General features: G+C 58.3%; 1 protein-coding gene and 1 non-coding gene across 2 annotated transcripts; one reads left to right on the top strand and one right to left on the bottom strand.

Annotated features, from left to right (window-relative positions):
- Nucleotides 1–42: 42 nt before the first annotated feature.
- E2F4 (E2F transcription factor 4) lies at nt 43–12135 on the bottom strand. The gene is given in 11 exon segments (XM_029050734.2): nt 43–1187; nt 1445–1489; nt 2310–2357; nt 3862–4014; nt 4398–4572; nt 4574–4687; nt 6283–6344; nt 9973–10016; nt 10621–10782; nt 11094–11203; nt 11608–12135. Coding segments are annotated over 11 exon segments (1344 nt in total). The 5' UTR covers nt 11923–12135; the 3' UTR covers nt 43–1071.
- On the top strand, nt 4849–4986 carry LOC114806879. Its single transcript, XR_003754934.1, has one exon. It is a non-coding gene; the product is annotated as a small nucleolar RNA SNORA7 (small nucleolar RNA).
- Nucleotides 12136–12849: the final 714 nt, after the last annotated feature.

The raw sequence follows: 12849 nt of genomic DNA, 5'->3' as shown, positions 1-12849 counted from the left end.
GAGGGGGCTGGGGGAGGAAGGAAAGACTCAGTGACTAAAACAGGGCTCCGAAAGGCTTTTTATTCACTCAACGCTGTACAAATAATACAGGCAAATTCCTTTTGCTGCAAAAAGTATAAAAATAATCTTTATATAGGAATCCACATTCCTGTAAATCTCTTCCTAAATATTTTCTCCAAACATCGTCTGATGGCAAACAAAGAGCAAACGAGGGTGCTAAAGACAATATGCACAGGGACTCCGGTGGTCCAGCTCTGCACGAGGTCTATGGAGTGGCGGTGATCGGGGTGGGGGCGGGCAGCTCAAGGCCGGGGCCCGCCCCTGGGGAGGACATGAGAGCGGAGGGGCCGCGGGAAACCAAAGTAGCGATAGTGGCTCGAAGTAGGGTGCGGGGGGGGGGGAGGTGTGTGTGCGGGATGAGAGCCCTTTTCCGGCAGCGGATCACCCTGAAGGCGCGGTGCTATGCCCACTGACCTCGGCCCTTTCAAGTAAGTTGGCCAGGTCTGAGGGGAGCCCAGCCCCAAACCCTGTACCTCCCTTTACTTAAGTTTCTACACTGTACTTCCCAAGCACTTGGTACAGTGCTCTGCACACAGTAAGCGCTCAATAAATACGATTGATTGAATGAATGAATCCCTGCCCGACACTTGGGGGGGTGGGGGCACGCTACTGCATTGGGGTGGAGGCTGGTACGAGAAGTGTTGAGCCACCCTAAATGGAGGTGCCATGCACCTGGCCCTAGGAAGCCCAGAGAGGTATGTGGCAAAGACTTTGGCTACAGGGAGGAAAGGGATGGGGGCAGGGGGAGGAAGAGCTGGATCTGGACCTAGGCCCTGGAAGAAAACAAAAGGGCCCAAGCCAGAGGGGAAGACAAATCTGTACCCTAAATGTGCAGTGAGGGAGGGAAAGGGAAGAGGACCTGCTGAGCTGGCATCAGTCTGTGACTCTGGTTTCAGGCCCTTCAGTGTAGCCAGCCGGGGTGGGAGGTTGGGGGAGGCACAGGCTGGGTAGGGGGTGGGCCCTTTCTCCAGGTCAAACAGTTTGTGCTCACGCAGCCCCAGCAGGCTGGAGTCAGAGGTTGAGGACGGGCACATCGAAGAGGTCGCAGACCCCCTCATTTTCATCTAGGTTGTAGACATAGTCGTGGTCTCCGGGGGGCGGGGAGAGGCGGAGCAGAGGAGCAAATACTAAGGGAGAGAGTTTTGGGGGGGGGAGGGGAGGGGAACCACGTCACACTGCAGGGACCTCCACAGTATGGCTCACCCTGGTTTTGGCCTGGGAGCAGCACCCAACCCTTCCGCCCCCGGGGGTCCCCAAGGACCCATTCTTGGGGAAATTGTCCCCGAGGGCACTGCCCAAGAGGAGCCGGGGGTCTCCCATGGGACTAACTCCTCCAACCCCTTCTCTAATGCAGAGACTCAACCCTTCCCTGCTTGCTACCCACCTTCTGAGGACATCAGTTCCTCCAGCAGATCAGAGCTCATGCATTCTGCAGAAACAAAGTAAGGTCAGAGAAGCCTTGGGCAGGGAGCAGGGCTCATGACTTCTGGCCTGTGGCACCACCACCCCCAACCCCAGGGGGGAAGGGAGGTTGGGGAGACCCCACCACAGTCACTGCCCCTCTCTGTCCCCATTTCGACATGGTTCTGGGCCCAGTGCAACCCTGAGTTTGCCCAGAAACTCAGGTCCCATGGTCCAGGTGACAGCCATGGCCCCTGCTCCGGGAAGCCCCAAGCTGGCTCCTTCAGCATTCCCAGAAGCTCAGATGTCGAGGCCGAAGGGAAGCGGGGCTGTTACCACGCAATGAGCCCAAGTGGGGCTAGAGGTGAGATCTCAGAACCCCATGCCGAGGAGGCAAGGCACACAGCTCTGGACTCAGGAACCTACCCGGAGCAGATACGGAGGAGTGAAGAGGAGAGGTAGATGTGTGTGAGTGAATTAATTAGAACCACTGGGGGGTGGGGGGGTGGGGCGGGATGGAGGTAAAGGTCAGACACACGATTCAAGGTTTTTAAAAAATGGGAGCTACACCAGGCACCGCCACACTCGCTGCCCAGCTGCGCAGGGCTAGGTTGACTCTCACATGGAAAGGGGCTGGCACTGCCCAATTTCCTCTGCCAGTCACCACCTGAACCAATGTAAGGCAAGAGCGGAGTGAGCAGGGGCCAGATCCAAGTCTTCCTCCTAGAAGGAAGAGGCCCAATCCCAGTGGAATTGATGAGGGGGTGGGACCCGGCCCTCGGGCTCAGACTTGGCCAGGGCCATTTAACTGGGAGGATGGGTGGGAGCGGGTGAGCTGGCTGGCCTACCTCTGGTTGGATCAAACATCTCCGACAGCTCTTTGGGGAGTTCCAGTACTGAAAGCACAGGGACATCACTGTCAGCGCTCAGGCTCAAGCCAGAGGGAGCTGGCGGGGGTGGGGGGGAGGGGGCGCGCGTCCTCTGGCCCACCTCTGGTCTCCTGCCCCACCTTCAACCCCAAATCTGCAGTTCCACCTCTGGGTCGCACCCCTTGCTCCCCCAACTTTGAGCCTCAGTCCGAACTCTCCCACCCCATTAGATCGCTAGATCCTCCCCACTGCCTCTTTCCAACTCCACCATCCCCGGAATCCAGCAGACAGCACCTTCCTCTCTTTATCCAGGCCCCGTAGCTAATCAAGATCTAGTCCCAAACCACACCTTTTTGAATTTGGAGTCACACTCGCCCACCCGCCCCCTGCCGTCGCACCTTGTCCTCGATACCCTTCAATGTCTCTTGCTTCCAATGTAGACTGTAAGCTCCTTGTGGACAGGGAACATGTCTACTGACTTTGTCGTACTGTAGAGTCCTGAGTGCTTAATACAGGGCTCTGCACACAGTAAGCACTCAATAAATACCATTGATTAATTCCACCCATCTCTGCTGGGGCTCTGACTAGGAATCAACATTGGCGGTGACAGCTGACTGCCTCCCTGTAGGCTGCCCCCGCCCCCCGCCCCGCGTCCTACCGTGGCGGGGACAGTGGGGAAGAGAAGAGAGCGGGACGGGACAGGGCACATCTTTCCAAGTGCCTTGGTCTCGGCCCCTATTTTCTAGCAGCCACATTGGCATTTGGGCTGTTCCAAACCTAAAGCATAAGAGCATAAGACACTCTCCCCGAGGAACATCCTCCTCTGCCCCACCCTGTTCCACCCTGGAGCAAGGCCCACCATGTGACTCACAAGGCAGACACCCTAATTGCACCCCCTACCCCTCCCCTTTCTCTTACCCTCCCATAGGTTGAGGGAGGGTATGGGGAGCAGGCTCTGGATACCCTGAGCCAGCCAACCGGCAGCCAGCCACCCACTCACCCAGCTCAGAAGACAGCTCACTGGTGGGCCAGCCCTCCTTGGCTCCCCGCGACGGTGAGGCATGGCTCACTCCCCCAGCTTGTGCAGCACACTAACCTCACACCGTGCTCCTATAACCCACCCAGAGTCCGACCGTCTGGGGGTACGTGAGGCTCACTGCTCTTGGTGGGAAGCGAATGGACGAATCCCTAGTCTTTCCCCAACCCTCCTTTCTTGGGGCTTTGCTTTGACTGGTTTTTCATTCCCCAACAGGTCTGGGGAATGGAGAGACTGTCCCCATGGGGCGGTAGAGCAAATTAATGCTCAGTAGGTGAATGCCCTGCCACGGGAGCAGCATCAACTCCCACTCCCAGCACCCACCCCAGCCGGGCCCTCGCTCTGACCTTCTCAGAAGTTCCCAGGGTCCCTATGCAAGGGTTCTGCTCCCCTTCAGGAGGTCTGGCTCCCGAGAGCTGACACTATTCCAGCCATGGCCAGAGGGGAGACGGAGGGCCCCCGGCACGGTCCCATCCCCATTTGAGGGGTACTCACTCTCCGTGGGATCCGGTTTGATAGGTTCGAAGGAGGTAGATGGGTGGGGCAGGACAGAGCTGCTGTCCAGTGAGGCAGACGATTCCAAAGGCTGCGGATCCAGAGGGGTGAGTGTGCTCCCATCCTTGGCATCGGCCCCAGAGCCGCTGCACTCTATGAAAACACACACACATACACACACGTGTCAGTTTAGGGATAGGAGTCGCTCTACTGGGGTGAGTCAGATCCCCGCTCCCCAAAAAGTAACCCCTCTCCAGGGAAGAGAAGAGCTTCTTATAGGATGAAAGCCAAAGGGCCCACTGCTCCTCTCTGGCTTCCTCAGCTTGCCGCCCCACCCTCGGTCAGCCCCCCTGACCCAACTCCCTCATAATAATAATAATCGTAATTGTGATATTTGTTAAGCGCTTACTATGTGCCAGGCACTGTGCTAAGCGCTGGGGTGGATACAAACAAATTGGGTTGGACAAAGTCCCTGTCCCTCGTGGGGCTCACATTCTCATCCACGCTGGCTGCCACCCCGGCCCACAGTGCCTCACCTGTGCCTGCTGTCGCTTGGCCAGCAGCACCGTGGACCTGGGTGCTGGTGGCCGTGGGGGTGGAGGCCCGGGCACCACCAGGAATCGCAGCCTCCTGATCTGGGGGGATGGCCGGCTGGGGCGGGGGGGAAGGGACGGCCACAGGCTGGGACTGGACGAGGTCATCTGGGGGGGGGCACGGGCACCACGACGGGTGGGGAGCTCCAGGCATCCTTGTTGACCAGTAGCACTTCAATGGGCCCACTGGTACTCTTCAAGTGGATCTGGTATTTCTTCTGCCCGTTCGGGCCCTAAAGGAGCAGTTCCAACAGGGTTACCTGAGGCCCGGGGGAGAATGGTAGGGCCCTGCCTCTAGGATGGGGGCAGGCAAATCAGCTTGGCCAGAGGAAAGGTGATCATTTACAATTAATAATAATTACGGTATTTGTTAAGCACTTACTACATGCCAAGCTCCCCCTCAGGGTCGCATCTGGAGAGTTTCCAGTACTCTACCAGTCTCGAATACAGGCGGGAGAGTCAAGCAGTGGCCTATCCATTCCATTCCTAGCTTGGACAGCGGCTAGCGAGTGGAAGGCAATCTGCTATAAGTCAGAACTCACCTGTGCTGGGTAGCAGTGGCACGGGAGAGAGTCGAGGGCAGAGACTCAAGTTTACTGCGTGGAAGGAGGCAATGGTAAACCACTTCCGTATTTTTACCAAGAAAACTCTATGGATGCACTACCAGAACGAATGCAGATGGAGGTGGGGAGGTCTGGGAGTGATGTGTCCATGGCAACGCTATGGGTCAGAGACAACTCGATGGCATAAGAAAAAAAAATGCCAAGCACTAGGGTCAATACAAGATCATCAGGGACCATATGGGGCTCACAGTCAAAGTAGGAAAGAGAACAGGTATTGAATCCTCATTCTGCACATGAGGGAACTGAGGCCCAGAGAAGTTAAGTGACTTGCCCAAGGTCCCACAGTGGGTAAGTGGCGGAGCCAGAATTAGAACCCAGGCCCGGGCTCTTTTCACTAGTCCACGCTGCTTCTCTGGAAGCTTCTCTGCTTCCACATGCCCCTTTTCTAACTGGTTCCAAGCAGTTTCTTGTTTGCTCCAAGCTCTGAGTAAGTCAGGAGCTGCTCTGGAGAGCAAGATGCAGCCCAGAGAGCCACCCAAATGGAACCTGACCCACCAGGATTTCTCCCAGGAGCCTGGGGGTGGGGGTTACAATCTGACCCTGCTCACATGCCCATCTGACGAACAGGGACCCTACCCTGGGAGGTAGTGGGGTTGGCGTTTCGGAATGGACTAGGTTCCCTTGAGGCCCACAAAGGGCTGCACGTATCATCCCCCCAGCCACCACGGAAAGAACAGGGAGTCCTGGGGCAGGGAGTGCAGCCTCTTTCACCGATGATGATTCTTCCCTGATTCTAAGCGAGCGGCAGAGGCACTACAACAGCAAATAGATTAGGGCCATATCCTGCCCATCCCTCCTCCAGGATTACCAACCCCAAGAGTTCCGAGATCTCTTGGCTCTACCCCTAATCTCACTGGTAGGCCCTGGCAGTTCCTCCTCCTCGTGGCGGGAGGGGAGAGGGAGCTGTGTTCCAGTACCAATTCTTTTTGATGATTATGACGATGAAGATGATGGCCTCTGTTAAGAGCTTACCATGTGCCAAGCACTGTTCTAAGCGCTGGGGTAGATACAAGGTAATCAGGTTGTTCCACGTGGGGCTCACAGTCTTAATCCCCATTTTACAGATGAGGGAACTGAGGCACAGAGAAGTGACTTGCCCAAAGTCACACAGCTGACAAGTGGCGGAGCCACTTTTTCCTGCCCCACCCTGCTCCTGTCTTATCAAGCCGGGCAGCTGGCTCCCTCCCCAACCCCCAAGCACCCACCTCAGGGAAGGGCACCTCCAAGCTGGTCCCCGACGGGGCTCGGATGGCCAGAAGCGTGTCTCCTGGAAAACAAACAGAAAGTGACCGCTGCTCTGCAGAGAGCAGAGTCACAAGGAGGATCGCCCTCTGCCATGGGAATTTCCCTCTGCCCTGCCTCCTGCGCAGTTGTCCGGGCCAGACTACCGCCAGGGCGGGCAACCCTCGGCCTCCTTCCGGGAACAGCACCACGGGTTTCCTCAATAGGCTGGTACGTGGCGGGACAAGCTGTCACGTAACCGTAACCCCGGAGGTGGAGGGTGTGGGCAACCCAGAAGCTTGGAGTGGCAGCGACTAGCTGTTCAGAGACTAAACCAGGGACCACTTTGACCAGGGGCCCACATGCCCATCTGACGGACAGGGTGCTGGGAGCCCTTGGATGCCCAGAACTGGGCAGGTGCTGCTTGGCACACAGCCCTCTGTCCGCCGAAGCCACCGATCCAAGAGAGCCCTAGCATACTACCTCTCCTCAGCAGAACGGGAGACTGTCCATCCCAGAGACCAAAAGAGTCCAAGGCCACAGGAATGGGGCCCAAGTATGGATGACCCCTATTTCAGGGTAGTGCCAGAAGGTTGGGGGTGGGGGGAGGAAAAGAGGTGTCCTCCGACCCCTGTACTGAGGGCACACATCTGTCCCCACCCCAAACTTTCACACCTGCATGGCCTAAACTGAGCCCCAAGACTGCAGACCTCTACCCAGATCAGCGGGTCCGGTGTCAGCCATGCAATGCTTTTCTGGGGAGGAGAGAAGCTTTCACATGCAGGCCAGCACAGAGTTTTCCCTCCCAGTTAGAAGTCCAAAATGGGGGAGCACGGCTTGGCTTGAGGGTTGCCCCTAGGGCCCTCCCAATCCGTTTACACTTAAAAGTGGGGAGTCTGCCCTTTCAACCTTCCCCGCCACCATCTCCATCAATATGGTGCAGTAGTAGATCACTCAGGAGACCCCAAGGCCTCTCCTTGCCGGACCCAGTGCTCTCCAGGCTGCTCTGGACCAGAGTCCCCAGCACTCCCGGTGGGGTACGGAGGCGGCAGCGAGCGTTCTTGCCTCTCCCAGTGACACTCCAGGTGGCTCCAGGCCCCATGACATGGGGGGGAGCTCTACTCCACTGCCTGAGGGACAAGGACTGGGTCTGACCTGATTCTCTGGTACCTACCCCAGAGCTTAGTCCAACGCTAGGCATTGCTGTACTGCACTCTCCCAAGTGCTTACACTAATAATAATAATGTTGGTATTTGTTAAGCGCTTACTATGTGCCGAGCACTGTTCTAAGTGCTGGGGTAGAGTAATCAGGTTGTCCCACGTGAGGCTCACAGTCAATCCCCATTTTGCAGATGAGGGAACTGAGGCAAAGAGAAGTTAAGTGACTTGCCCACAGTCACACAGCTGACAAGTGGCAGAGCCGGGATTTGAACCCATGACCTCTGACTCCCAAGTCCGGGATCTTTCCACTGAGCCACACTGCTTCCCCCAACACTAGTTGCTTCCTACACTAGTGCTCTGCACACAGTAGATGCTCAATAAATACTGTGGAGTGACTGATTGGCACACAGTGGACACTCAACACCACCATTCTTATTTCCCTACAGCAGTCCCAGCCCTTCCCAATCCCTCCACCCCCCACCCCCCAAACAAGAGGCCAATCGATCTAGAGGAAGAGGAACTGAGGCCCAGAGGGGTCCCGACGGCCTGAGAGCAGACAGGGAAGGTGGAGGAAGGGGTTCTACCCAGCAGACAACACCCATCTGCCCTCCCCATTGCTCTGACTAGCACAACTTCCCTTTTCTTGGCTCCTTTTCCCATCCTCCAAGCCAGAGCAGACACCAAACGTAGGTGACGTGATAATCACTGATAAAACCAAACGGCAGAGAGATAACAGGTCCGCATTGCCTTAAGAAACCCAAACCAAAAATCAATGAGCCCAAAGCCAGGCCACCCCCATCCTTTGGCAGGTTAATATTTGTGGACTTAATATTAAGTTTTTACTGCAGGTTCAATAACACCGCTCTACCCATGGGTGTGTCTAGGCCAAGGTTCTTTCTTGCAGGCCCAGAAGTGTGGCGGGGGGGGGGAGGTGCTGAGCATGTGGGCCCCCAGATTCCCATGCTTGTCCCCCCGACCCCCTTGGAACTCTCCAAGCAGGTGATTAACTGTAGGGACTTTGTTAACAACCTATCTTGACTCCTCTACATCAGCCTCCTCACTGATCTCCTTATCTCCAGTCAATAATAATGTTGGTATTTGTTAAGCGCTTACTATGTGCCGAGCACTGTTCTAAGCGCTGGGGTAGACATAGGGGAATCAGGTTGTCCGACGTGGGGCTCACAGTCTTAATCCCCATTTTACAGATGAGGGAACTGAGGCACAGAGAAGTTAAGTGACTTGCCCACAGTCACACAGCCGACAAGTGGCAGAGCTGGGATTCGAACTCATGAGCCCTGACTCCAAAGCCCGTGCTCTTTCCACTGAGCCACGCTGCTTCTCCACTGTTAGCTGGTTCACTTCTCCAAAACACATCAGCCCACTCCTCTAGTACCTCCAATGGTCAACCATCCATCTCCGCATCAAGCGGGAACTCGCGCCCATCAGCTTTAAAGCATCAATCAACTTGCCCCCTCCTGTCCCACTACAACCCAGCTTGCACACTTTACTTCCCAAACCCCAAAGTACCGTGCCTTGCTCTCATCTCTCACTGTCACCCTCTTGCCCACACCCTCCCTGGAACCCTCCCCCATCACAGACCATCACTGTCCCAAACTTCAAAGCCCTTCCGAAATCATATCTCCTCTGGTAAGCCTTCACTGACTAACCTCTCATCTTCCCATACCCTCCCCGCCGTGGTGCCTATGGATGCTCATCCTGCCCCAAAGCTTCTTGGTTGCTTCTCCTATCTGTAAAGTTATTTTAATGCCCATCTCCCCCACTAGATTGCAAGCTCCTTGGAGGGAGGGATAGGGTCTACTTACTCCCCAAGTGCTTAGTACAGTGCTCGACCCCAAGCAGGTGCTCCATAAATCCCACTGATTGATGAGGGGCAAGAGGAAGCAAGCCCCCTCTCTCTCGGGAGGTAGGTCTCCCTGACTAGGTGCCGCCACCCCTGCCAGCCTGGTCCCCCGGAGCTTTCACAGGAGGTCGCTTTCGCCCCGCAGTCCCCACCCCATCTCCTCTCCTCAGCTTCACTGACCTGAACCTGTGGTACCAGGCTCTGTTCCCGGAGAGCCCTGAGGAATCCCGTCGCCTCCGTGGCACTAGCCCTTCGGCTCAGGTTAACCGCTCCCGCCTTTCTGCCATACATTAATTCTGCCCACTCTGGGGATTGCCTTGTGCCACTAAGATGAATGTCTAGGAATCTGTTTTCACTGGTCCCACCTTTAAGCCTGCTCTGGCAAACTGACAGGCATGCACAAGGACGGCATTTTACGGTGGTGGGTGGGTGGGGGTGGGAGGATGGCATGCTGGACTTCAGGCCTACAGTGTCGGTCCAATCCTTTTCATTTCTTCCATGCCGAGTTGAGGTAACGGGGACTTCATTGCTAGCTGGCTAATCCAGAATTGGCCAAAATACCCAAAAACCCTGACCTGATGTTGAGTTTGCCCTGTAGCGCAGGACGGGTGGGACGCGGCCCAGTTCTCAGCTGCCCGAGACCCTTTCTCACCTGAAAAGCACCTACAGATATCCTCGTGGGTCACATAGGCTAAGGTGCTGGGAGTTAAGGAGGAAAGGCTTCCGGTGCTGCCCAGAAGGAATCGCATCCCCAGTGGCCCCTCTCACTGGCCCTAGTGGCCAAGGACCTAACTCCTTGAGAGGGTCAGAGTCTGGGAGGCTGCACTGAACCAATCCGAATCAGATCTCAAGTCCTGGGACTAGTGAAGGGATGTGGCTGACCCACTCCTGGGATAGGGACGGACGGAGCAGTGGCCTGGAGAATCCACTTGGTTCGAAGTGACTCTAAGAGAAGCAAGCTGAAGCATTGGTTCCAGGAGAGAGGAATTCTAATAGGCAAAAGTCTCTCTCGGGTGGGGGTGGAGTCTACAGTCTGTCACGAGGGCCAAAGGACCTCGCGGGGGCTACCTCAGGCCAGAGGAAAGCGCTACACGGCCGCATCGGGAGAGCGAACAAAGGGGTGAGCGTGGGATGCCAGAGGTGCAGAGGGGAAGGGTGATGCCGTGGAACCAGAACTGAGATGGGGAGACACCAAGGGCTGGAAACGGGGCCTGCCCTTGCCGGGAGGGGAGCGGGCATCCCGTTGGGGGCGAGGGAGCTGTGGAAAGGCTGGGGTCACGACGGGAACGGAAAAGGATATTGGTCGTTCTGCACATCTTCGGTAACGTTCCGGATGCTCTGCTGAACCCAGATCTTATGCCGGTCCAGCTCCTGCTCTCTCTCCTGCAGGTCCTCAATCTCGGCCTTCAATTCGATGAGCTTGTCTGCGATCTCCCGGGTGTTACAACCAGGCCCGACGCCCCTACAAGGGACGGGGGGTGAGGGAAGCGGGCTTCCCCGGGGCCAACTAGCCCTTCCCAATCCCCCCACCCCCCAAACAAGAGGTCGATCGATCTAGGGGCTTCCCCGGGCCCAGCTAGCCCTTCGGACTGCCGCGACGCAGACGTCCCCTTGCCTGGGGACCCCTCAACTTGCGCTGAGATGCCACGACGAGGTGACGGCCCGTAGGCCCGATTCACACTGCCCCCTCCCCGGGAACTCACCCCAGTCCGCTAAGAATCCCTCATCCCGCGGCTACCGAGGCTTCCCCTAGCTACCGGCGGCCTCACTCACTTCCACTGGATGCTGTTCTTAGACTTCTTCTCAATCAGCCCGATCCCTTCCAGCACGTTGGTGATGTCGTAGATTCGTCGTTTCTGCCGCACGGCCAAGGTGTCTGCCGCCTGACCGGGTTGGGGGGGGGAGGGGATGAAAGGAGCCGGAGTCGTCCTCCTCCCCACAAACTGGAACCCCCGGACCAGACCCGACGACCCAGCGACCCTCTTCTCCACGTCGCGCTCGCTCCCGGGCCGCGGGCGCTACCTCCCGCCCCCCCTCCAGCTTCTCCCTCCTGAGCCCCACATCCTCCTCCTCGACTCTCCTTGCCGTTCCGGGGCCCGAGTTGGCGCCTCGGCTTCCTTCGGGCCCCCCACTTCCTCCCTCCCTTCCCGGGATGGCGGAGGAGGAGAGGAGAGAGCTAACCTCGGGGCCTGCTTCCTCCCCTCCTCTCTGCAGCCGGCCCCGCACCCCCCCTCTCCGGCCCGGGCCCGCTCCGAAGGCTAACCGCTCCCCCACCCCGCAGGCGCACCAGCTTGAGGTCGAGCACTCCGTCCTTGGCCTCCTGCAGCAGAGACACGAACTTGGTGGTGAGCAATCCTAAACTCTTCTCGTGGCGGCTCGGGGTCCCCGGGGGCGGCGGGGCCTGCGAGCCAGGCTCCGCCATCGCGCCGAGCCGTCCGGCGCCCCGACCGCTCCCGCCGCTTCCGCTTCCGCTCGGCGAGCCCCCGGCCTTCCGCTTCCGCTGCCCGTCGGCCACCCGGCGGGAGGGAGGACCGGCGGGCTGGGGCTCCCCGCCGGCCCCGGGCATCGGCCGCAACTCCCTTCCTCCGGGGGCGCCGCCCATCGGCGGGGAAGGTCCGCCGATTTCCGGCTCCAGGGAGAGCCGAAAACCCCGATCGCTTTTGGGCGGGGCGGCCTCCCCTCCTCCTGCAACTCCGCCCCAACCGGGGGGTGGGAGTGGGGAGGACAAGTGGGTGACTAGTCATCTCAGCTGCCGGGTGATGGACAGGGGGCCTTTCCCGCCCGCCCCCTACTTCCACTAGTCTGGCCCCACCTCTCTGGGAAACCACCCCTTTCCCCTAGAGCCCCACCAAAACGGCTCTTCCTGTTGAACCCACCCCACACTTCCCGCCCCCCCCCGTCCACCCCCCATATCTCGGGGACCAGGCCCCGTCCCTCCACCTTCCTACACTAAAGCCTCGGCAGCCTGCCCTCCACCTCACCTCGCATCCTCACGGCCTGGCTCGGGCCCGGCTCAGTCACGGTCGGACCTTGGGGGAACCACATGCCCCAGGGACAGAGAATTGGAGAGAATAAACAGAATCCGTCGCACTGGGTGTTTCCCGCTTTTCCATCCAAGGGGGCGGAGAAGGAAAGGGGCAGGGGGGAGCTCGGGGCGCAGGATCGGTTGGTCACCGATGGGCAGCGTTTATAGGACGCATACCGCACGCGGAGCGCTGTGCTTGGTGCTCGGGAGGGGACAACGGAACGCCCCCTGCCCTCGACCCGCAGCCTTCACGGTCCATTGGCAGTCGAAGGAGCAGGGCCTGGGTGCCTGGGCCTAGGCAGACAGCACCAACGGGGTTGGGTCCGGAGCAGACGGGATTCGCAGATGCCGGCCTCGTGGTCACCCGGAGAGCGCCGTCACCGCTCCGTTTGAGCACATATGGGGGGCAGAGCCCCGTACTGGGCGGTAGGGGAAAGGACAACTCTTTACAGGCTACCGCTAATCGATCGATGGTATTTACCGAGCGCTGATGGGGGTGCGCAG

Source organism: Ornithorhynchus anatinus, chromosome X1 (genome assembly GCF_004115215.2).
Source record: "Ornithorhynchus anatinus isolate Pmale09 chromosome X1, mOrnAna1.pri.v4, whole genome shotgun sequence".
Taxonomy (NCBI): domain Eukaryota; kingdom Metazoa; phylum Chordata; class Mammalia; order Monotremata; family Ornithorhynchidae; genus Ornithorhynchus; species Ornithorhynchus anatinus.
This window is presented reverse-complemented; position numbering and strand designations above follow the sequence as displayed.